This window comes from Felis catus, chromosome B3, assembly GCF_018350175.1.
Source record: "Felis catus isolate Fca126 chromosome B3, F.catus_Fca126_mat1.0, whole genome shotgun sequence".
NCBI classification, from domain to species: Eukaryota; Metazoa; Chordata; class Mammalia; order Carnivora; family Felidae; genus Felis; species Felis catus.
Window position 1 is genome coordinate 2,995,295 of NC_058373.1, and position 23,020 is coordinate 3,018,314.

Consider the following 23,020-nt stretch of genomic DNA (forward strand, 5'->3'; position numbering starts at 1 on the left):
CATCCGCGATAGTCTGTAACAGGCAGGCTACCCGGCGGACAGGACCCCAAGTCCACGTGAGGTCTATCTCTGGGTGTGCGATACCCGTGACAGTTTAGAAAAGCAGGTGGGAAGGAGACCTTCCGGGGCTCCGGCTACCGGAGTTCGGAGTCCTCCGCGCGGTCAACTCGTTCCGTCGCTGCCCCTCGGGTGGTGGCACAGGACGAGGGGATTTCAGCCGCCAGCCCCTCGAGAGCAGAGCTGCGCTCCACAGAGAAGATAAACCGGAGGGCCCGTGGACTTCGTAAAGCCCACTAACTCCGTGCCACGCCAAGTAACGACAGTTTCTTCCTCACCTGGACGGCCCAGAGAACAAAGAAGGAAGAAGACGGGCCGCCACTCGAGCCTTACTGGTGAGTAACAAACCATCAACTACGTCTAAAGTAGCGTGTCAACGAGCGTCAACGGGTTTGTGAACGCACGAGCCCCCCGTCCCCACGCCCGCGGCCGCGCTCCCTCTCGCCAAAGCACGACATGCCACAGCCCGCCGAGGGCCGCTCAGCAGAGTCATCGCCAAGGATTAAACAGCTAAAACTGACGGAACAGAGCACTGTAGGCAAGGCACGGTGACGGCAGAGCCTCCCCCTGCCCCTCTGGCTCTGCCGCGGCCGAGTCCGCAGCCTCCCTGCTCTCCCCCGAGGAGAGGACCGAGCGCTCTTCTGCTCGTGAGGCAGCGACTCTCACAAGCTCTCGCGGTTTCTTGCCGATCCTGACTCACCGCCTGCACCTCTGGCATCCTCATCATCCTGCGACCTTCACGATTTAACTACGACGTATACGCTCTGCTTACGTCCAAAAGTGACCTGAGGTCGCTCAAGCCTGTGGGGTTTTCTGCCCTTCGGCTCAGGTGTACGTCACTGGATGCTGGCTGTTCACCAGCTTACAGACCTTCCTGATCAATTTCTGGGCTCCACCGGCCGTGCCGTGACCGTGACCGCGGCCTGTCACCCGCTCACTGCCCCTCCCCTTGGCCTGAGCCCCCTCGTTTTTGGATCTCCGTATTTCACGAAGTCCTGCCCCTGCCGTGGCCCCCGCATGACAGCTGTTCTTAACCAGCCCTTTCCTCTGGCCTTGGAAAGCGTCACAGTTAAGTAAGGCCTGAAAACTCAGTTCACATACTGGTTCAGTTTTCCAAATGCCACGGAGACAGATTTACCAAATGTTACCAGAGCAATATTAAGAGGAGATATATGGATTCACCTGAACGTGCCTTTCTAGAGACAAAATAAACCTACCAATCAGGTAATCTCAACCGATACGGAAACATTTAAGAACCGTGAAACAATACACTAACGTCTTGAGGGCGCGAGGGTGGCTCAGTCGGTTAAGTGCCTGACTTGATTTCATCTCAGGTCACGATCTCACGGTTCGTGAGTTCGAGCCTCGCATGGGGCTCCTCACACTCCCTCTCTCTCTGCCCCTCCTGCTCACACACTCTCTCTCTCTAAATACACTTAAAACAAAACACATTTACAGTGACATTTTATTTCTAATTCTTACCCGCCGCAAAAACTCAACGGGGCTGTATTTGGGTCCCAAGACAAACATTTTCTTTCCTCTTCGAGCCACACCACTGAACACTCGAGCAAAAGCAACGAAAGACTCGTGGCTGCTTCCTTCTTCGGGCTGAGGTTTAAGGGTCTCACCCTCCACCTGGTGCTCACCACCTGCCAGAAACGAGAGGACAATGAGTGCCACGAGTGCTCCCTCCAGGCCAGGAGATGCCTAAAAACACAGAGCAGACGGTGAATAGGAGACATGTGGCCCAGTTTCGGGAAAGAAGCACCAAGAATGACAGAACGCTGATTAAAGCTACAGTTAAAGCCAAGCTCCAGAGTCAGGGGATGAGCGGCCTAAGTTAAAACAACTAATTCGCACTAAACCTATTTAGGGACAGCTGTACCTTTTGTCTCTTCTCCCTTTGGACTTGTTTCCGGGGCACCGCCGTCTTCCGGGGGCTCCACGGACGCCGGCCCCTGCGTCGCTGCGAGCTTCTCTGCATGCCTCTGTCTTGCGCGCTCACGCCGCTGCGCAATTTCTTCTTGCGTGAGAGGTCTACAGGAGGTCACAGGCAGGTTAACACCTGGCAACATCAGCACCTCTGGGTCCGCTCGCGCAGGGAAAGGGCAACGGTCAGCGGGGCCGGATAAGACGGCGACGGGTCCCAAGCCCCTTCCAAGCACGGTCTCTGCGAGCTCTCCCCCCGCAGTAGCGATGTCTTCTCTACAATGCCGCGTGAGCTACTCTGAGCTTACGAACAGACACGCAAGAGTCCACGGCCCCACACACGGCCACACGCCACGGCACGGAGCCTGACCTTGACGCCCACCTTTTTCTAGGAGGCAAACAACGAGGACAGGCTGGAAACGAGTGAGATACCTGGGCTCAGAACACCCCTGCTGAGAAGCAAGCATAAGGCCTTGGTAAAAAATGGAGGTGTGGGGGCACCTAGGTGGCTCAGTCGGTCGAGCTTCTGACTTTGGCTCAGGTCATGATCTCGCAGTTCATGAGTTCAAGACCCATATCGGGTTCTATGCTATTGGTGCAGTGCCTGCTTTGAATCCTCTGTCTCCCTCTCTCTCTGCCCCTCCCCAACTCATGCACTCTCTCTCTCAAAAATAAATATTTTTTTTTTTAAATTGAGGTTTTCCCCACAAACGCCTAAGAATATATGTTCACGAGTGTGGAGGTTCCTCAAAACTTTTAAAATAGACCTAGCCTATGACCCAGCAATAGCACTGCTAGGAATTTACCCAAGGGATACAGGAGTGCTGATGCACAAGGGCACTTGTACCCCAATGTTTAGAGCAGCACTTTCAACAATAGCCAAATTATGGAAAGAGCCTAAATGTCCATCAACTGACGAATGGATGAAGATGTGGTTTACATATACAATGGAATACTACTTGGCAATGAGAAAGAATGAAATCCTGCCATTTGTAGCAATGTGGACGGAACTGGAGGGTATTCTGCTGAGTGAAATAAGTCAGGCAGAGAAAGACTAATACCATATGGTTTCATTCATATGTAGATTTTGAGAAAAATCTCTGAGGAAGAAGACCAGGGGGGAGGGGAGGGAGGAAAAAAAAGTTACAGAGAGGGAGGGAAGCCAACCCTAAGAGACCCCTAAGGACTGAGAACATACTAAGGGTAGACAGGGGGTGGGGGAGAGGGGAAAGTGGGTGATGGGCAGGGAGAGGGCACTTGTTGGGATGAGCACTGGGTGCTGTATGGAAACCAATTTGACAATAAATTATATTTAATATATATAAAAAAAGAATACATGTTCACAAAGAACCTGGGTCCAAGAGGAAGGGTTTAAGGTCAGGCTGAACGCTGGAAATTCAGCTGGACTAAAAGGTCAAATTGTGATTATCAGCCGTTGTGTTAGACCCAAGTACCAGCACAGAAAAGGCGGTGTGTGGCTGTCTGTCTGTTGGGGGTTAGTCTTGGTTGGGGGAAGGGGAACGAGCTGTTTTCCTAAAGAGTTACCCTCATGCCTATCAGGCCACAGAGAGGGTCTTAGAAAAGGGAGCGCTAAGTTGAATAAAAACGCGCACTGTTGGGGAGCTTCAGTTTGGAAGGCAGAAGCAAGCAGGTGCACGGATTCCCAGAACGAGGCTCCTCACCCGCGTGTGGGCCTGTGCAGACCCGCCTGCACCCTCAGCCCCGGCACAAGGCAAGACCAACCGCCTCCCTGAAGCCGGCGGGACTACAGTGCTTTAGCCCCGGACTCCGGGACTGAGCGTCCAGACACTCGGGCCGGTGCTCAGGTCCTAACTGGACACTCCAGCTCTGGAAGCTGCCCACTCTGTGCGGTCCTGTCCCTCTATGCCTCCCTCCTGTGTGTGGTCCTGTCCCTCTGCGCCTCCCTCCTGCCGTTCCTCCCCATGATTTCTGCTTTTCTCCCTGACTGCTGACCTGACACCTGACAGGTGGTCTCATCCCCACACTGCCATGCCACTCTCCCCTCTGCTCCCCTAAGCTCTGGAACCCGTTCAGATATCCATTCTGAAAGTACACCGTTCACGTGCATTCCACATGGCCACATACTCTCAGAGCTCCTATACCAGGGGTCTAAAACCTCTTCCTCCTTCTTACTTCATGTGAGCCAGCCTGGAAGGGGACCGCCTACATCCCCGCTGCGGGCCAGTCCGGGAGGGGACCGCTTACATCAGTGCTGCGGGCCAGCCCCGGAGAGGACCGCCTACATCCCCGCTGCGGGCCAGTCGGGGAGGGGACCGCTTACATCACTGACTGTCCAGTGCTGTGTAGAAAGATTCCCACCTGCTAGACAATCTCCCACCAGGACTGGGCACTAGTCCTACCTCCCTTTGCACCTACCCCTCAAAATGGATGAGTCTGGTTCTAGGAGCTGTCCCTTTGCAGTCAGACCCATGTCCCTGTGCGGCCGTGTCATAGATCACAAAAACATGAGCGGCCGAGAGTGGTGTGATCAGGGGTCACGAAGCAGCCAGAACTGGTGCTGGAGGCTTGCTTCACCTGCAAGAGACCAGCCTCTCTTTCCCGGGAGCTCCACGTGTGAGAAGCCTGTTCAAGTACAGGATGGACTCTCCTTCCTTACAACTTCTAGCCACGGCTGCAGTCCTGTGCTCCGGAGCGACATCCAACAAATCCGCTCCCCCTTTCCTTTCGGTGGCCTGCACTCGGGCCCCTCTCCCCCTGCTCCGCTGCAAGCCAAACCCTCCAGCTGTTTCTTCAGTCAGTCCCAGGATGACTTACTGTGTTTCTAGACTTTTGCTAAAACCTCTTACAAGAGTATCTGAGTTAAAAAAGAAATGCAAAATATAACGTTATCGTTAGAACAGGGATGAAAAAAATATGAGACACCTGTTTGCAGGTGAAGAGACACAGTCTGTTTCAATGGGCTTATCACCAGAATCTCGACGTTGTCTTAATCCCCCTACACGTACGATAGTACATATTTATTACAACAACTAAATGAAACAGACACCATCATCTCCAGTTTACAGCTGATACAGCAGAGGCTCAGGAAATTTAACCTGACCCAAAGTCACACAGAAAATAGAGGGAGGAGCCGAAATTCAAATCCAGCTCGGACTCCAAACCCTGTGCTCCTTATCCCCAGGATGTCTCCCCTTCAGAAGGAATTAAAGAGGATAAAATCATCATCACATTAAGCAGATGATGTTAGCTTTAGGTCAAAAGAAACATCCATTCACGTAAGTTACATCAATTCTACCTCAATTCACGACACGGTCGGGGAGCATTAGCATTTATATTTATCAAGTTAGCGCCAAACGTATAGACGCTTGCTCCCATCTGCCCACGTATCCGCCCGTCCAGGGAACACCTGCTCCGTGCCCGGCACTGCCGTGGGCCGGGAGCGGCGTGCAGGGAAACAGCAGACAGCCAGACAGAAATCAGCAAGGACTATACCAGCACCCACTGCGTATCCAGCGTTTGTTGAGAACAAAGAGGAATTTATACCCAAGAAAGCTGAGTTCTACCAGCCAAGGAACAGCCGTGGGCGATGAGTTATTCAGGCTGTAGTTGACTAACTGTGGCTGACTCTTCCTGAAGGGACAGCAGTTACTAACATGAGATGGAAGAGAGCAGAGGTGAGCACGTTGACCCAAAGGTTGGGCAGGTGAACTGGTGGGGGGGCGGGGAAGGGAAGAGGCAGAAACACAAATCCATCCACCCTCCAGATTCCAAGCAGAATGCTCCTGCTCTGGCCTCTGTGACCCTGGTCAAGAGGGGGCTGGGGTGTCCGAGAACAGGCTGGAAGGCTGCTGCAGCTGGGACAGAGGCAGCTGAGAGGATGTAAAGCGACAAACCCAGAAGAGGGGCTTCTGGGGGCACCTGGGTGGCTCAGTCGGTTAAGCATCCGACTTCGGCTCAGGTCATGATTTCACAGTTTGTGAGTTCAAGCCCCGCATCGGGCTCTGTGCTGACAGTTCAGAGCCTAGAACCTGTTTCAGATTCTGTGTCTCCCTCTCTCTCTGCCCCACCTGCACTCATACTCTGTCTCTCTCAAAAAATGAATATTTTTTTTTTAAAGAAAAGAGTGACTTCTGTTTGAAGACAGCATCTTGTTACAGGAAGAGCTGCTTCTCAAGAAGGAGGCAAAAGCAACAGATGCAGACATTCAGGGGGAGAAGAACGGCATAAAACATTCCCAGTAAAGTGTTCCTGAGCACACACGTAGACCATGTACGTGTTAGTAAGAACTTGTGATAGACTACGGCTGGGAACAGCAAAAACAAAGGCCCAGAATCTAAAAGGAAAAGGACAGGGAAGCTAGATGGCTGCCGGCTTAGATTTAGGAGTGAGGGGTGAAAAGCCACACTAGGCAGAACTTTCCAGAACACTCAGTGAGAAGCCGAGGACTGTGCCCAGCAACGCGCTCCTTCCCGCTCCCCACTCTGGCCTGGGCCTGCTCACCGGCTGCACAAAATGGTGGAAGAAACCACTTACTATGATGTTTTGGAGGTCAAACCCAACGCCACTGGGAAGAATTATAAGAAACGGACCCTGAAGCACCACCCTGATAAGAATCAGATGACAGACAGAAGTTTACACAGGTTTCTCAAACTTCGGCAGAGCAAAGTGCTCTCTGCTACAAAGAGAGAATTGCAGGACAAAGGAAAACAGCAACTAAGGAAGGTGGAGCTGGGGGCTTCGGTCTCCCAGGGACATCTTTCCGGGGGAGGAGGAAGGGCGCTGGCAGGAAGGAGAGGTAAAAACACGCATCCACGCATCCGCTCCCAGGTATCTCAGAAGAGTGACGTAACGGTATGAGAGAGCCAGCTCTGCCAAAGAACAAACGTGGGGCCGGCTGGACAGAAGGCGCGGCGGTGTGCGGCCCGACTGCGGAGGACCTGGAACGCAGGCAAGGACTCAGAAGAGGGAGCCCGGAGCGGCTCAGTACATTCGAGGCGCGTGGTGCGGTGCCGGGGCCGTGGGGCATGGATCCGCGCTAGACGGATATGAAAGCTGCAACGGAAGGAAAACGGCTCGAGAGAAGATTCTACAAGTTCTCACTGCAAAGGTTATGAGGACAGCTGGAGGGTAACATTCCATGGCGAAGGGGACCAAGAACCAAGACTGGAGCCAGGACACGTTACTATGGTTTTAGACCGCAAGGACCATGCAGTTTCTGCTCCGCGAGGACGCCTTCTCGTGTGGGGATGCGCAGCTGGCTGACACGCTGTGCGGCTCTCAAAGCCAGCGTCTGCTCGTGACAACTGAACCACCGTCCTGGCCTCTCACCCAGGCCGCCGTCAAGCACAGACACGTCACATGTGTGACAAATGAAGTCCTGCCAATTTACCGTAGTCCATAGGAAAAGGGTCACCTGATCACTGAATTTAAGGTCAACTGTCCTCAGAATGGCTTTTTCTCTCCTGACAAACTCTTTGCTGGAAGGAAGCAGACGAGGCTGAAGACACGCACCAGGCAGAGCCGGTGGCCTGTGACGCAAATCCCGAAGCGGGGCTGAGGGGCACCATCCTGGGGCGGCCCCTGCCTGACCTCCCACGGGGCCAGGGGATGGCACTCACTGCCGGGGTCCCGTGCAGACAGCACGCGGAGGGGGGAGAGTCACAGCTCACTACTCGCCGCTGCTTTTGGCTCAATATTTGAGCACAGCAGCATTTTCAAAGTTAAACGAAGAACACACTCAAATGTAAGTGCTTGAGGGGCACCTGCGTGGCTCAGTCGGTTAAGGGTCCGACTTCGGCTCAGGTCATGATCTCTTGGTTCATGTGCTTAAGCCCCGCGTAGGGCTCTGTGCTGACAGCTCGGAGCCTGGAGCCTGCTTCGGATTCTGTCTCTGTTTCTCCCTCTCTGCCCCTCCCCTGCTCGCACGCTTTCTCTCTCTCTCACATATAAATAAACATGAAAACATTTTTTTTTTTTTTTTAAATGTAAGTGCTTGAAAAGAAAAGAAAGAAAAGCCACAGTGGATGAGTCAGGCCAGACTCCACCCAGGGAGTGAAAGGCTGTCGCCTTTAAAGCGGACACACCTGGACTCAGACACTGTTGTGGCCTCCTTCCAGCTCTGTGACCTTGAGCGTGGAACTCAGTCTTCTTAAGGCGCCTGGCTTCTCTTGCAGGTACAAGAGAAACACTAACTTCTCCCACTGCAGAACTGCTGTCAGGTCCGCACGGCCCGTCAGCGGTGGGGCGCGAGTACTGTGAGAGCTCGGGGGGTGCAGTCAGTGAGGGGAGCGTCGTTATTGATACCACACAAGAACCAGACTTAAGATGCTCCCCGGTGTACTGGACGTTCTTAAGACGTCATGTTTATGGTACTTCTCTCGGGTTACTGGAAAAATGCCTACAGAGAATGGCCAGAGGAGATGCGGGTACTACACAAGAGGGGCTCCAGGCACCCACGTCAAGTTTTCGTTCCGGACCCCGACATCACATGATGGAGCCCAGGTCAGGGAAGCCGGTCGGGAGGCGCCAGTAATCCCCCCAAGAACGGACCAGGATCTGAACTACAGGGGGAGGGAGCGGGGCCGGGAAGGAAAAACCCGGATGCTGTAGAACAGATTCTCCAAGACTCGGGGACCGTGCGAAATCATCCATCTCCGGAGGCGCCAACGCCCCACCTCCACGCAGATCAGCAGAGATGCTCACGCGCTTATAAATCTCCACTGAGGTCGCCAGCCAGGCTTGGAGAACTTGCCGGATGCTCCCTAAAAATTACCCGTGGCTACGACTGTTACTATATTCTCCTTCAGACTTCACATCAATGCACACCAACTGTCCCGGAGCTGATTTCACCTTGCAGGGTGCACACCGTACGTTTCCACAGGGGAGGCTCACCAGCAGTCCGGGGCTGGGGAGGAAAAGCAGGGGCGTGCTCCGCCCACACCCCCTCTGTGCCACCCTGGGAACGTGACCACCCCCCCGCCCCGCCCCCCCCCATCCTTACCTGGGCTTGTTCTGCGGCAAAGCCTTGGCATCAACGGCAAACATTTTGGAAACAAAGATGATAACGGGAGCAGTGTCTTCACTCCCACATTTCAGGAAAGCTACACAAACAGGGAGTGAAAAGGTCACTCTTTTTCCCGTCAACCCTACCCGGAGCTGAAGCCAGCAAAGCACCCCCCCCCCCCCGCCCCATACCATTCACAAATTCTTCCCTAGACCCAGTGAGCAAGGGGGAATACTGAGGAATGTTCCCACGTGTCAAAAGTCAACAAGGTAGCTCATTAATAAAATACACACAGCTTACACAAGTTAGAAAACGGAAGGGACTATGTTATCACGGCAGTAACAAAACCCTTAGAAATACTCAGTAGTATAACGATGTTAATTTCCCCTAAATCTATACAATCTAACACAACTTCCTATCAATGTATTGACACCTTTCTTTACCTCTTAGAGGTATAAAATCACTGATTAATTTTTTTAGTGCTTATATTTATTTTGAGAGAGGGTGCATGAGCGGGGGTGGAGGGTGCACAAGCGGGAGGGAGGGGGGGGGAGAGAGAGAGAGAGAGAGAGAGAGAGAGAGAGAGAGAGAGAGAGAGAACACCAAGCAGGCTCCACACTGTCAGCACAGAACCCAATGTGGGGTCAAACCCACAAACCGTGAGATCATGACCTGAGCCATAATCAAGTGTCATCCAGGATACTTAACTGAGTCACCTGGGGGGCCCTGATTAACTTAAAAAAAAAAAAAAAAAGAAAGAAAGAAAATCACCCCACACCAAAATAATGTGCACGTCAGTGAAAGAAGCCGACAGTAAACTTCAAGCAAGAACAAAGCCACAGGAAGTCAGAAGTGAACACACACCAGGCGTGTCGCCTAGGGCACCAGGGAACAGCTGGGAGGAGCAGGGTGGCGGGTCTGGCCCCCCGCCCGCACCAGGATCGCCCAGGCCGCACCGGGACAACACCGAAGGGAACCCAAGGCAGAAGCAGGGACCCCAGCGAAAAGCTGTCCTCTCGAGCAGGTGAGAGATCACCGTGCGGCCCAGGGAGGCAGACGCAGAAATGCCGAATGCCCCGCTCTGGACGGACTGCGGAGCAAGGCCACGCAGGGTGCGGAATCACACAGAGCCCGGATGACGGCCACGTGTGGGAGTGGGCGGGCGAATGAAGGGACCTCGTGGGGCGGAACTCGGGGAGGCAGGCTTCGGGCGGCTGGAGGAAGCCCCGCGTAGGAGGTGTGGGGGGGGCGTGCCTGGGGCAGGCAAGCGGAGGGCGGGGGTGGTGGGGTGCCGCGACGGGAGCGAGGGGTACCGCGATGGGAGCGGAGAGGGGGTGGGCAGTGGGGTGCCGCGACGGGAGCGCGGGGGGTGGGTGGCGGGGGTGGGTGGCGGTGGGGTGCCGCGACGGGAGCCGGGGGGGGGGGGGGGCAGACGCGCGCTTTAGCCACACAGGTGGGTGGCAACGGTGAGTGTGCTGTCACGACAGCCCTGAGGTGGAGGAGGTCGCCAGGGGACTGAATGCAGGGAGGGAACGGATGGGGTCTGAAGGCTGAGCCTTGCTTGGGGCGTCCCACCCCGGAAAAGTCAGGGTGGGGAGCGGGGAAAGACGCGAAGGATGGGCGGCCAGGGAGACAGGGAGAAAAGCACAAGAAGTCACGAGAAGACGGTGTCTCCCGGGGGGAGGAGTGATCTACGCCGTCAGACACTCGTGACGGATCCGGTCAAAGGATTTAACGAGGACACTCAAGAGGGGCCCCGAGAACAGCAGCCGAGTGGTTCTGGGCTGGAGGCTGCACATCTAATCGGAGGGAAAGCGGAGGCCGCGAGTCCTTGCAGCTGCCGGTCATGGAGCCTGACGGAGCCTGGGACCGGCGGGTCCCCTCTTGCGGGGGCCAAAGAGAGGCCGGCCCCGGAACCCCTTCCGCGGCCCCCAGGGACCCAGCCATGGTGGCGGCAGAGCAGCTCAGGGACACACCGTTGCTCGTCCAGGGACCGGGAGACAGGGTCACCAGGAGATCAGGAGATGAGACCGGGGCAGAAGGGAGGCGTCTCAGAGCCTCCGCTCTCCCAGCCCGGAGAGGACAAAACGGCCGTGGCAAAACTCTGACTTTGGCAGGAAAAGAAAACTGGCAACAGGGCCTTTTGTGGAACTGTCCCTGGAATCGGCCACCTGGCTAACTGGTCTAGAGCAGCCTGGGCTTGGGCCGCTCAGCCAAGCCCCTGCCTCGTCCACCTTCGGCTCACCTGCTTTCAGGGCCTGGGTTTCTGGGGGAAGAGAGTCAAACGTCTGTGATCCCGTGCACATCAGCTTCTCCACCCGCTCGGCCGTAATGTCCAGGGGGCTAGGAAGTTTCTGACACACCATCGCTGAAGTTGGAGGTTAAGGACTCACAGTCGTGAACAAGTGCCCTCCACCCCGGCACAGACTCACAGCACACGCCGACTCCTGAGGCAGCAGTGGACCTCCACACGCAAAACACCCGAGCTGTCAAACATCGCGCGTCACGTCTCAAAATACAGACACAAGTTCAGGGAGTTCGTGGACTCTCTCAAGCCCGGGGAGGATTCTTTTTTTTTTTTTGAATTTTTTTTAATGTATATTTATTTTTGAGAGAGAGAGAGAGATACAGAGCACCAGTGGGGGGCGGGGGGGGGGGGGCAGAGAGAGATTGGGAGACACAGAATCCAAAGCAGGTTCCAGGCTCTGAGCTGTCAGCACAGGGCCCGATGTGGGGCTCGAACCCACGAACTGCGAGATCGTGACCTGAGCCGAAGTCAGGCGCTTAACCAGCTGAGCCACCAGGCGCCCCGTCCCAGGAAGGATTCTGAAGACAGACATCCTAATACACTGACAGCCCACGGAACAAGTGAGGAGAGCTCAGTAGCTTGTCCTAAAATTTTTTCACGTGGTTTCAGTGTCTACAAACTTTTATGAAACAACATCAGCCACCGGCTATGACACGAGAAGGTCCCCTCCCCGAGCCAGTGTCACTGCAGGTGTGGGTCCATCCCAGCTCCGGGTTGAGGTGCCACTGCTGGCCCACGCCCGGGACACTGTACCACAGCCCACCGGGGGCTGCTTGGGACATGCAGATCAATGAAAAGAAGATAGTTTACCTATAAAATTACTTTAGTTGGGACACCTGGGTGGCTCAGTCAGTTAAGCCTCTGACTTCGGCTCAGGTCGTGATCTCACGGTTCATGGGTTCAAACCCCGCGTCAGGCTCTGTGCTGACAGCTCGGAGCCTGGAGCCTCTTTCGGATTCTGTGTCTCCCTCTCTGCCCCTCCCCCACTCATGCTCTGTCTGTCTGTCTCTCTCTCTCTCTCTCTCAAAAATAAATGAATGTAAAAAAATGTTTTAATTACTCAAATGTATCTCAAATCAAGTCTTCCTCGAATCACTACCAAGAAATACCAATATGCTAAGAAAATATGTCACTAAAATGAAACACTGATCTGACATACACATGTAAACTACCTAGTTACACATAAATGTTAGTAAAATAAAATTTTTTGTTGTCACAGTCTACTAAACAAAAAGACACATCTTCCTGAAAGAACATTCATTTGAATTGGTATTAGTAAGAATAAAAATTAGCATCAGAATATTCATTTTTAAAAGCATTAAATACAGTTTCGTGGTGGAATATGAAATAACCACAGAAGACTTACTTTGATTTTTTTTAATGTTTATTTATTTCCAAAGGAGAGAGAGAGCGTGAGTGGAGGAGGGGCAGAGAGAGAGAGAGAGAGAGAGAGAGAGAGAGAGAGAGCAAGCGTGACTGGGGGAGGGGCAGAGACACACACACACACACACACACACACACACACACACACACACACACACAATCCAAAGCAGGCTCCAGGCTCTGAGCCATCAGCACAGAGCCCAACGCGGGGCTCAAACTCACAAACTGCAAGATCATGACCTGAGCCGAAGGCGGACGCTCAACCGACTGAGCCACCCAGGCGCCCCACAGAAGACTTACTCTGGATTGACATGTGTTACTTCCAAAGGATTTCCTGTTTGCCAGTCACATGTTTTTCCTGTTTTGTCAAAACTATCACTTCATTAAAAACCATCAGGACAAAGGATACCAAGCACAGCATGGGAAATGGGCAGCCACTGGCTGCAAATGGCATTGATCTGAACTTTAGGATCAGAATGTCGTGCCTCCCGGGCTCCAATCTTCAATCCTAAAGAAGTCACGATCCTATCAATTTTTTCTTTGTCCCTGTAGGAAACATACAAACAGGGAGGTCACAGAGAGACACCAAGGGGCACAGAGGAAAAGGAATGCCACATTCTGACACACTTCCTCCAGACACACTCCTTCCACAAGAACTAGGCACACTTCCGGGGCGCCTGGGTGGCTCAGTCGGTTGAGCGTCCGACTTCGGCTCAGGTCATGATCTCACAGTTTGTGAGTTTGAGCCCCGAGTCAGGCTCTGTGCTGACAGCTCAGAGCCTGGAGCCTGTTTTGGATTCTGTGTCTCCCTCTCTCTCTGCTCCTCCCCGGCTCGTGCTCTCTCTCAAAAATAAACATAAAAAAAAAAATTTTTTTTTTAATAAAAAAAGGAACTAGACACGCTTCCTCCCAACGTACTCCTCCTACAAGAAACTAGACACACCCGGAAGGGGCTCCAGCCACAGTGGAGGACGGCTCAATCTCTACTCCGTTCCTTCCAATGACCCCTTCTTCAGAGCCCCTTGGAGCACGAGCCCAATCCCCTTAGCGAGCTATGGTGATTGGAGAGGCAGTTTTATGTACGAGTGCTGGAAGTCACAGTTCCAACTCCAGATAACTCTGAATGAAAATTTACTAAAGCAAACCTTCTTTCTACTTGTATCAGGCAAGTCGGTTCCCAAGTTCCCTGTGAATGATCCTAGATGTCAAACACCCTTTCCACTACAAATACGATCTCATCTCAAACTGGGTTTGTACAAACAAAGGTCCAGTGTTTCCCTCCACCCATCTCGTCTATATCCTCGTCTCAGCCCTCCAGAAGCACAGACTGCTCCTCAGTCCCTCCCACCACTTTTACCTGCACCACATGCCCTTCTACCTTGGACCCCGGGACCAGCCCATCTGTGAAGGGTCCATTCACTCGCTCCGTCCAGCCCACCTCTGTGAAGAGACACCCATCACGCTGGAAGGGAGGCAAATCACAGCGCCCAAAGACCCAGCACTATAGCAGTCTTACCTTTTCAAGACCGCATCATACAAACTCCATATATTCTCCAGGATCAACTGTACAAATAAAGGTTTCTTTCCTTTCGCCTGTAAAAAAGAACACACGTACTTAAGTTTCCCAATATTCAACAGGCAGCCTACATATTCATTCTCGACGTGTTGTATTAACATGTCTCGTTTCTACTAGAAGATGTTTACTTAGCAGTAAAGTGGCAGAAAGCAGTTATAAATATGCACTCAACAGCCAATAATCTGCAGTCAGTAACAACCACTGTTCTCTTCCTCTGGGAACCAGAGACTCGACAAACGACGAGACCGGCTGGGGGTCAAGTCGCTGGGACCGCCGCCTCCCCCCACTGCCATCAGGGGGCACACGATGCCCACACCGGGAGCTGAAAATTCACTCCGCGTGTGCAGGTCCTTCCACGAACTTCTTGCCAGCAATGTTCTTAAACGTGGAAAACGCTAAACTTCAAGGAAGAAGGTAACAGCAAAACAAAAGGCCCTACCGTTTCTCTTATCAAACAAAGTCTGTGCAAAATAATGGCAAAAGCACCAGGAGGAGGATGCCCTCACACACACAGGAGACGGAACATAAACGGACGCCCCCTTGCTCGAGGAGGTGAGAACTACTGTCCCCATTTCACAGAGGAAAGAACAGAGACAGAGGCCACAGAGCCGAGACTCAGCCACAGACTCGGACTCTCGACCCACCTCGCCACGCCGGCTCCTTTTTAAAATATACTGTTTATGAAAGCTTTTAATGGCAAGGGGCGATGTTCACGGTATGATGTGAAGCAAACCGCCAGCTCCGTTACGTAAATAACAGAATCAACTGAGGGATGCATGTCTCTATCCTATGAGAACGCACAAAATTAAAACCACAGCATTAGCAGTGTTGGCTTCTGTTTTTTTCTTTTTCTCATGGCTTTATATTCACAAGCATTTTCTAAAAGGAATATACGTGCTCTTCCGGGAGAATGAATTTATAAAATCCTGAATTTTACATTAAAACAACAACCCGGCCGTAAGGAAGTATCCTTCGAGGCTCCGTGACTCGGCATCCCCTCTGCCTACAGAAGGAAGGGCTGGGCAGTAGCCACCTCTCCCCGTCAGCACACGCGGTGACCAGCGCTCGGCGGGAGAGAGGCCTCGGCAGAGCCTCGGGGTACAGCAGGCTCCGAGAGCGCGGCTCTTTAAACACCCGGTATTTAAAGAACAACACTTGGAAATGAGACACATGAGCCTTAACCAAATGTGTACAGGAAAAAGCCCCTCGTGGACTGACCCACGTGAACCAAGGACAGTAAAGGTGTTACCGCGCAAGTCTCAACAGGGCGAGAACGCGAGGGACACGTGCCACATCACCTGATCAACCTTCATAATCTTCTTGGCCTTCATATTTATATAATAATCTCCCCACAGGGTTTTCATAAGGACTTCTTTCCTGATGCCAATTTTCTGACTGTAGATTCTGGCAAAGTGCTCGATCCTGGAAGGAAATCAAGTGTTCTTGTCACTGATAACAATAATCAAGTCCGAGCGCAGCTGACACTGGAGCGTTTCCGAGGCAGGTTCAGCGGACTCTAAACGCACCGCGGACGCAGTCGTTTCCACCGTCCGACAAGCTGGTACCGGCACCCCCGCGTTTTACGGGAAAGGCGGCGGCACCGAGATAACACGCAGGTACCACCCGACGCGGCTGCCCACGCCCCCGGGCACTCGCTCTGCGTTCGCAGGAATCCGAAGGCGTGCAGCCGCTCCCCGTCTTACGTCCGCACGTGTGAAAGCAGGCAAGAGGCACAGGGGCCGAGGAGACAGGGCCCCGGCTGCCCCCTGCAGCTACGCCAGCGTTAAGCTCTGTCTCAGCCCCTCCCTGCTCTGGGTTGCCTGTTGCTCACAAAGGGAAACCGCCAGAGCCAGCCAGAAAAGGCTTTTTGGCATCCTGGGTTAAAAACACATGCACAAGTACTCAACTCTCCTGGGCCCGCGGCGAAACCAGTTGGCACCAGCTTCGCTCCCCGGCCACGTGAGAGCAATAAGCAGACAATTAAGGGCACCGTATATAAGGTCTGTGCCATCCGGACAGAAGACCTAGGGAAAAAAATCTCTTCTCTGCGGGGAGCAGCCTATTGAGCGTGAGCTGTGAGTCCAACTCTCAAAGTACCAGCATCTTGGAAGATGCCTGCCGTTCTCTCGCCGCACAAGGAGTCCAAAGGCAACACACTCCGGACACATCTTTCCGCATCCGCCAGCAGCCGCGGTCGTGCCAGAATCAGGGGTTAACCGCAACCTTGTCCTGTTAGCTGACACTCTCCGGCGACAGCGGAGGCCTGGGACGAGCAGGAGGTGGCCAGAGGGGAGGAAGTTACTAATTATGGTCGGAGCCGGCAGTGTGACGAGGGTCAGGCTGCAGCTTAGAAGCAAAAGCAGGTGCTACAGAATCTGAAGATAAACACCCAGTGTCCCCCCTCCCTGGGGGCGAAGGGAGAGAAAATACCCAACTGGGAATCAAACTTCAAGCTCTACGGTTACAGGCCGCTGACGCTCCGGAGTTGGCCTCGACGGGCCACGACCTCAAAGCAATTGGCGATTAGAAACTTCATTTCCCGTTTGATCCAACAGCTATTTGTTCGGCTGAAGTTTTTAAAAAATTTTCCAAAACTTCAGTTTCTATTGTCATGTTATTTACATTTATTGTATCTATAAACTGGCTACGCTCTAGACATACGCTCCACATTATCATTGCCACACTATTACAATTTTTTTTATTTTTGAAGGAGGGAACCCTCCTCTCCATAGATTCGTGCCTCACGGCACAGACCGACAGCTTTCCCGCCACGGAAGGCTGGAAGGAGCAGCAGTGGTCTCTCTCGCAGTAGCAGGGGCTACTCCACATATGAGGCGGCCAGGGGCCAAATGCACGCAGTTCCCAAACCTCCAAACAGAAACAGACTCTGTCCTGCTGCCCGCTCCAGGGACCCCCTCCCCGGCTTCCTGTGGTTAAGCACGCTTAGAGCAAGGCACAGAACCCCCCTTCCAGACACAGGTCGGCAGACCCTACCTCCCTGTGGCTTTCTGCTCATCAACACCTGACCCTGCCGGGTACGGTGCAAACCTCCATGCAGACGTGCAGCCCCGTTCCGGAACCCCCAGGAGGGAGACCGCTGAGGTCCCAGCACAGCCTCCAACCCGACTCCACCCGAGAGCCCTAACCTTTACGGTGATGGTGATGCCTGTCAGGGCCTCAATGGATAAAGCGCGCCCTGTGATCACCATACTGGCAACCTGGGTCTATTCTTACGTGGTTAAAACTGAAGGTAATGACCGTGTGACTAACACGGTGAACTTTCAGTATTTTCAAAACTGCGTGTTTTTTTTTTTTTTTCTCTTGCCTGATACAGGACCGATCTTTGTATATTCTTCAGGGACACTTAAATTCTGACTTTAGTTATCATATGATTCACGTGGTTTATGTTTCTCTGGACCTGTTAACAGTCTGTGATATAAAATCTTCCTGAAGCCATACACATTTCTACTTCTACTTCTGTTTTTGTCTCATGCATTCTGTTGTTGTGATCACTGACAGAGAATGAACCTCTTCACTACTGAAAACTGTCCATTATCCACATAAAAAGGATCCTCATGCCACGATACATTTGTTATAAATTCTGCGTTGTTCATCAAAACTGCTGAACTTTCTTTCTGCTCACGTTTGATTGACATATTGAGCCAAAGCTTTGGTATTTATCCTCTGTCAACTATGCTATTTATCTATTTTGTGTAGCAAACCTTTGGATTTTTTTTTAATGGAATCTCCTTTGTTTATTTTTTATTATTTTTTGAGTGGAGGTGGAGAGAGAGATGAGGGAGAGAGGGGAGACAGGGGAGAGGGGAGAGGGGAGAGAGGGGAGGGAAGAGGGGAGGGAAGAGGGGAGGGAGAGAGAGGGAGGGGAGAGGGGAGGGAGAGACGGGGAGAGGGAAGGGACAAAGAGGGAAGAGGGGAGGGACAGAGAGGGAAGAGTGGGGGAGAGAAAGGGAGAGAGGGGGAGGGAGATTCAAGCAGGCTCCATGCTCAGTGCGGAGTTTGATGTGAGGCTCGATCTCAGGGCTGTAACATCACGACCAGAGCCGAAATCAAGACTTGGCCTCTTCAGTGACTCAGCCACCCAGGCACCCCTGAATCTCCTTCTTTTCAAAAGCTCTCCTCGGTGGGGGATTTCATGCATTTAGTGTCCTAACTGTTGTGACCAGGGGGATCTCTAGTGTGATTTCTGTTCATGCTTCTGGGATTCTTTTAAAACGTTGATTTGTGGTACCCAGACTTCTGTATCTTCTTTATCTTGTCCAACCCTGTGTCAGAGACGTGTCCTGCTTTTCACTTGAAAAGTGGTAAACTTAAAGCTTCCACACACCCTCAGACCTCTACCAGAATCATCAAGTACAGCACAGGAATCATCAAGTACAGCACTGTCCTCAACTCCTTTCCTAGGCCACGTTCCTTTACACACACAGGCACAGAAATCCTTCGAAATCCTGGTTCTCATCCTTCCCATTCTTTTTCATCCCACAGTTACCATCAGATCTGCTTGACATCACCGCTTCTCCCATTAGTGCTTTGTGCTTTTATTCATGTGTCATTAGATAGTCGTCATTTTAAAGTGATGCCAATTTCTCCATTCTTGGACTCTATTTTAATTCACTTCCTCCACTGAGCACCTCCAGACGAAGCTCCGGGAGAGACCTGGGGGCCTGCCGGGACCTCCCCATGTCCCGCCCGTCCCCCTGCACGGCAGCACGGCCAACAGTGAGCTAACTACCGGGTCACACGCCCTTTTGCGTCAAGCCGCCCCGCGGGTTGATCTCAGCTAGAGGATCTGAAAACACCGGTGTCCAAGGACAGACAAAACCGCTTTAGGGAGGACGTCTTACTGGCCCTTCTCTCCTGTCCCCTGTTTTACAGGGTTGGGGCCTCAGTTCTACTTGTCTAAAACCAGAGCCGGATTCGGGCCCATGCCAGCCATGGTGTGTCTGTGTCCGCACAAAGTGTTCTTCCGGATCCACGTCTGTCTCGGGACAGGCTGAGGCCGCTCGCCCAGGCTCAGCTTCTAGTCACACTTGATCCTGGCCCGCCCCTGACAGTCTGCAGAGTCAACCTCCTCAATCTGAAACGTGCTCAGTCCCCACCTCCAGTGACACACCAGGTGGCCCGCCTTCCCTAGTCGCTGGCACGCGGCAGGAACGTCCACAGGAAAGCATCTCGAGTGCCTTCATTCCACCACCAGCTTCCTATAAATCGACACATCCACTTGCCGACGGCGGGCACGGGCAGACGTCTGCAGGTGACCCAGCCTAACACAGGGCGACCAGCTCACTGACGGAGAGCACGTGAAAATGTCCAAGGTCGTGAGGGACACAGCAGCCATCCCCCTCCATCCGCACGAGCCTCTCTCCACCCCTTCTCCTTCCACAGTAGGCTTCCACCAGTTTCTGAGATTCAGACTAAAATTTGCATAAAACATTAACACTATTTATGGAAATCACTCCAAGGAAAGGACGAGCCCCCCACCCTGTGGCTCACTAGCAAAACGCTTACGAACCAGGAAACTAACAGGTCTGACTGGTTATGTGACCGAATCAATCACTGTACTTTTTAGCTCAAAAAGTTTTCAGAAATCATCTGAGCCCAATATTCTTATGTTTCAGAAGAGGAAACTGAGGCCCAAAGTGACGATGCTACCAAGTCCTCAACCGTGTGTGAAAAGTACACATTCTCAGCGGGTCTGTCGTATCCATTCTCTGAATTTTCTTATGACCTTTACAGGCACCGAGCGGACTGTGGTATCTACAACCGCTGGCAAACCAACCAGGAAAAATCATGGTATTAGACCTGATTTCACTGTCACGGCAAAATCTGTTCTGTCAAAAGAGAGCGGAGGGCAAGTTCCTATGAAAAGGAGGACAGAACAGCCAACGTTGGCTGGGCTCCTCCCAAGCCGTGTGCTCTGGTCCATTTCTGATCCCTTCTTCCCTCCCATTTCCCAACCGACACGTTTGGCGATGGGCTCTGTTCTCACCTGGCGCACCGCGTCTGCTTCTGTCATCCTGCGGTACGTGCAAGACGGAGCCCACGACTAGAGTGAACCTCAGTGCGGTCCCACAGCTGTTGACTCAAGCGCAGACATTTCTCTCCAAGTAGTAATTCTTTAATGTTTGGATTTTTGGATTCCACGAGTCAGTAATGGTTGCGGTTAAGAAACATTATCTATTGCCTCCCACAATCTAAAACTGACGTCACTATGCCATGGCTCCTGTGTGTACCTATCCAGAAGGGGCCTTCAGAAGGACCGAGAGCCCACGGAAGTAAGAGAGCATAAACTTTGGTATCAATCGGTTCTTCCACTTAGTGGCTGACTGAGGTCAAACGATTGCTGGATGTCTTTTAGTCATAGGTAATAAATCATAACGTCTATTGAAAAGGATCATCCTAAGAATTCAATGAAATAATTTAAGCAAAATTACTCGGTCAACATCGAGCATGTGCACATTCTCAACAGAGTTGGCTTCTTTCCACACGAACTCCTGCTAGTGCAGAGTTCATGTGGAATACGTGTTACACTGAATGTATTTGCTCATAAATAACCTCCAGAGGATATACCAGAAACTGTCAGGGCGCTAATTTCTTGTGGGGAAATGAAATGAAATCCTAAGGGACAGGGTGGGAGACTTTTCATGATCTCCCATGTACACATTTTTGTACCTTAGGAATTTTAAAATATATTCAAAGAATAGAGTTCCAAAAAAATCATTTGTACTTAAAACCCACAAAGAGATGCAAAACTGGTTCAATATTCAAAAATCAATGTAATCCACTATATTAACAAGTTAAAGAGGAAAAATCATAGGATTATATTAATTGCTACAAAGCATTTGACAAAATTTGACACACATCCATAAAGATGACTGAGAAAAAAGGAATACAGGGGAACTTCCTCAACTTGATAAAGAACATTTAAATTTTTTTTCTGACTTTTATTTTTGAGAGACAGAGAGAGAACGAGCAGGGGAGGGGCAGAGAGAGAGGGAGACACAGAATCCGAAGCGGGCTCCAGGCTCCAAGCTGTCAGCGCAGAGCCCTCCAGGGGGCTTGAACTCACAAACCGTGAGATCATGAACTGAGCCAAAGTCGGATACTTACTGACTGAGCCACCCAGACACCCCTAGAATTTTCCTCTTTAGAGGAGGAGGCAAAGACATGAGATTAAAAAAAAAAAAATTAACATTTATTTATTTTTGAGAGACAGAGACAGAGCATGAGCAGGGAAGGGGGCAGAGAGAGAGGGAGACGCAGAATCTGAAACAGGCTCCAGGCTCTGAGCTGTCAGCACAGAGCCCAACGGGGGGTCTTGAACCCATGAACCGTGAGATCAAGATGGGAGCCGAAGCCGGATGCTTAACTGACGGAGCCACCCAGGCGCACCCCCCTTTTTTAAAAACAAAATTTTTCTAAAGAACATTTAAAAATAACCTACGAAATGGTGAAAGACTGAGCGCGTTCCCGCTAAGATCAGAACAAGGCAAGGATGTCTAGTCTCCCCACTCTTCCAACAGTCCTGGAAGCTCTTGCCAACGCAGTAAGGCAAGGAAAGAAGAAAGCAGCACGGTGAAGGAGGAAATAAAGCAGTCCCTATTTGCAGACGAGGTGACGGTCTTGTAGAAAGTCCCAAGGAACCTAGGGAAAATTCCAGTATGTGAGTTTAGCAAGGTCACGGTATACAAGATTAGCATACAAAAATCAATTAACTGTATTTCCAAAAAGTAGGGATGAATAGGTGAACACCAAAATTAAAAACATAATACCATTTATAATCGCTCAGAAACAATGAAAACTTAGGTGCAGAACCAATACAACATGTACAAGCCTCATACGATGAAAAGTACAAAATGCTAACGAAAGAAGTCAAAGAAAATCTAAAAACAAAATGAGTGTTCCTGCATTAGAAGAGACAACGTCGTAAAGATGTCACTTCTCCTCAAATTGATATAGAGGTTTCCCCGTGCATTTTCAATATAAATCCTAACAAAAGTTTTTTGCAGATACAGGCAAAGATTATTATAAAATGCATACGGAAAGGCACAGATCCTCAAACAGCAGAAACCACTTCCAAAAAGCGGAATGTGAGCAGACACAATCTACCCAATTTCGAGACTTAACTAGGTACTTACGGTAATCGAGATTAGGTGCTACTGGTGGAAAGACAGACACATAGATCAATGAAACGGAACACTCAGAAACAGCCACACAAGTATGTCCAACCGATTTTGACAAAGGTACAAAAACAATTCAACGGAGGAGGCATAAGGGTGCTAGAGTACTCAGACATCCATAGCCAAAAACAAAGAACTTGGACCCTAGTCTCACATCTTACACAGAAAATTAACTCGGAATGGATCACAGACTTAAATGCAGAAAGTAAAACCATAAAACTTTTAGAAAAAACTGAGAGAAAATCTTCAGGATCTAGGGGCCATGCAGAGTTCTCAGACTTGACTTTTAATGTTAATTTATTTTGAGAGAGAGAGAGAGCAAGCAAGAAGGGGGGGGAGAGGGAGGGAGAGAGAAGGAGAGAGAGAGAGAGAGAGAGAGAGAGCAAGGGTGGGGGGAGGGAGGGAGAGGGAGAGAGAGAGAGAGCGAGCAAGCAAGAAGGGGGGGAGAGAGGGAAGGAGAGAGAAGGAGAGAGAGAGAGAGAGAGAGAGAGCAAGGGTGGGGAGGGGGAGAGGGAGAGGGAGAGGGAGAGGGAGAGAGAGAGGGAGGAAAAGAGAGAGAGGGAGGGAAAGAGAGAGAGGGAGGG

At 51.6% G+C, this 23,020-nt stretch overlaps 1 protein-coding gene across 4 annotated transcripts in view; it reads right to left on the bottom strand.

Annotated features, from left to right (window-relative positions):
* EFL1 (elongation factor like GTPase 1) overlaps nucleotides 1–23,020 on the bottom strand; it is a 122,953-nt gene that overhangs the window by 79,439 nt on the left and 20,494 nt on the right. For all 4 annotated transcript variants that reach the window (XM_023254828.2, XM_045058728.1, XM_023254827.2 and 1 more), the window contains 7 exons: nucleotides 15,537–15,660; nucleotides 14,179–14,255; nucleotides 13,072–13,208; nucleotides 11,217–11,339; nucleotides 8,969–9,068; nucleotides 1,943–2,094; nucleotides 1,540–1,706 (listed from right to left, as the gene is read on the bottom strand). In XM_023254828.2, coding sequence (XP_023110596.2) covers nucleotides 1,540–1,706; nucleotides 1,943–2,094; nucleotides 8,969–9,068; nucleotides 11,217–11,339; nucleotides 13,072–13,208; nucleotides 14,179–14,255; nucleotides 15,537–15,660 — 880 coding nt within the window. The remainder of the gene's footprint in view (nucleotides 1–1,539; nucleotides 1,707–1,942; nucleotides 2,095–8,968; nucleotides 9,069–11,216; nucleotides 11,340–13,071; nucleotides 13,209–14,178; nucleotides 14,256–15,536; nucleotides 15,661–23,020) is intronic.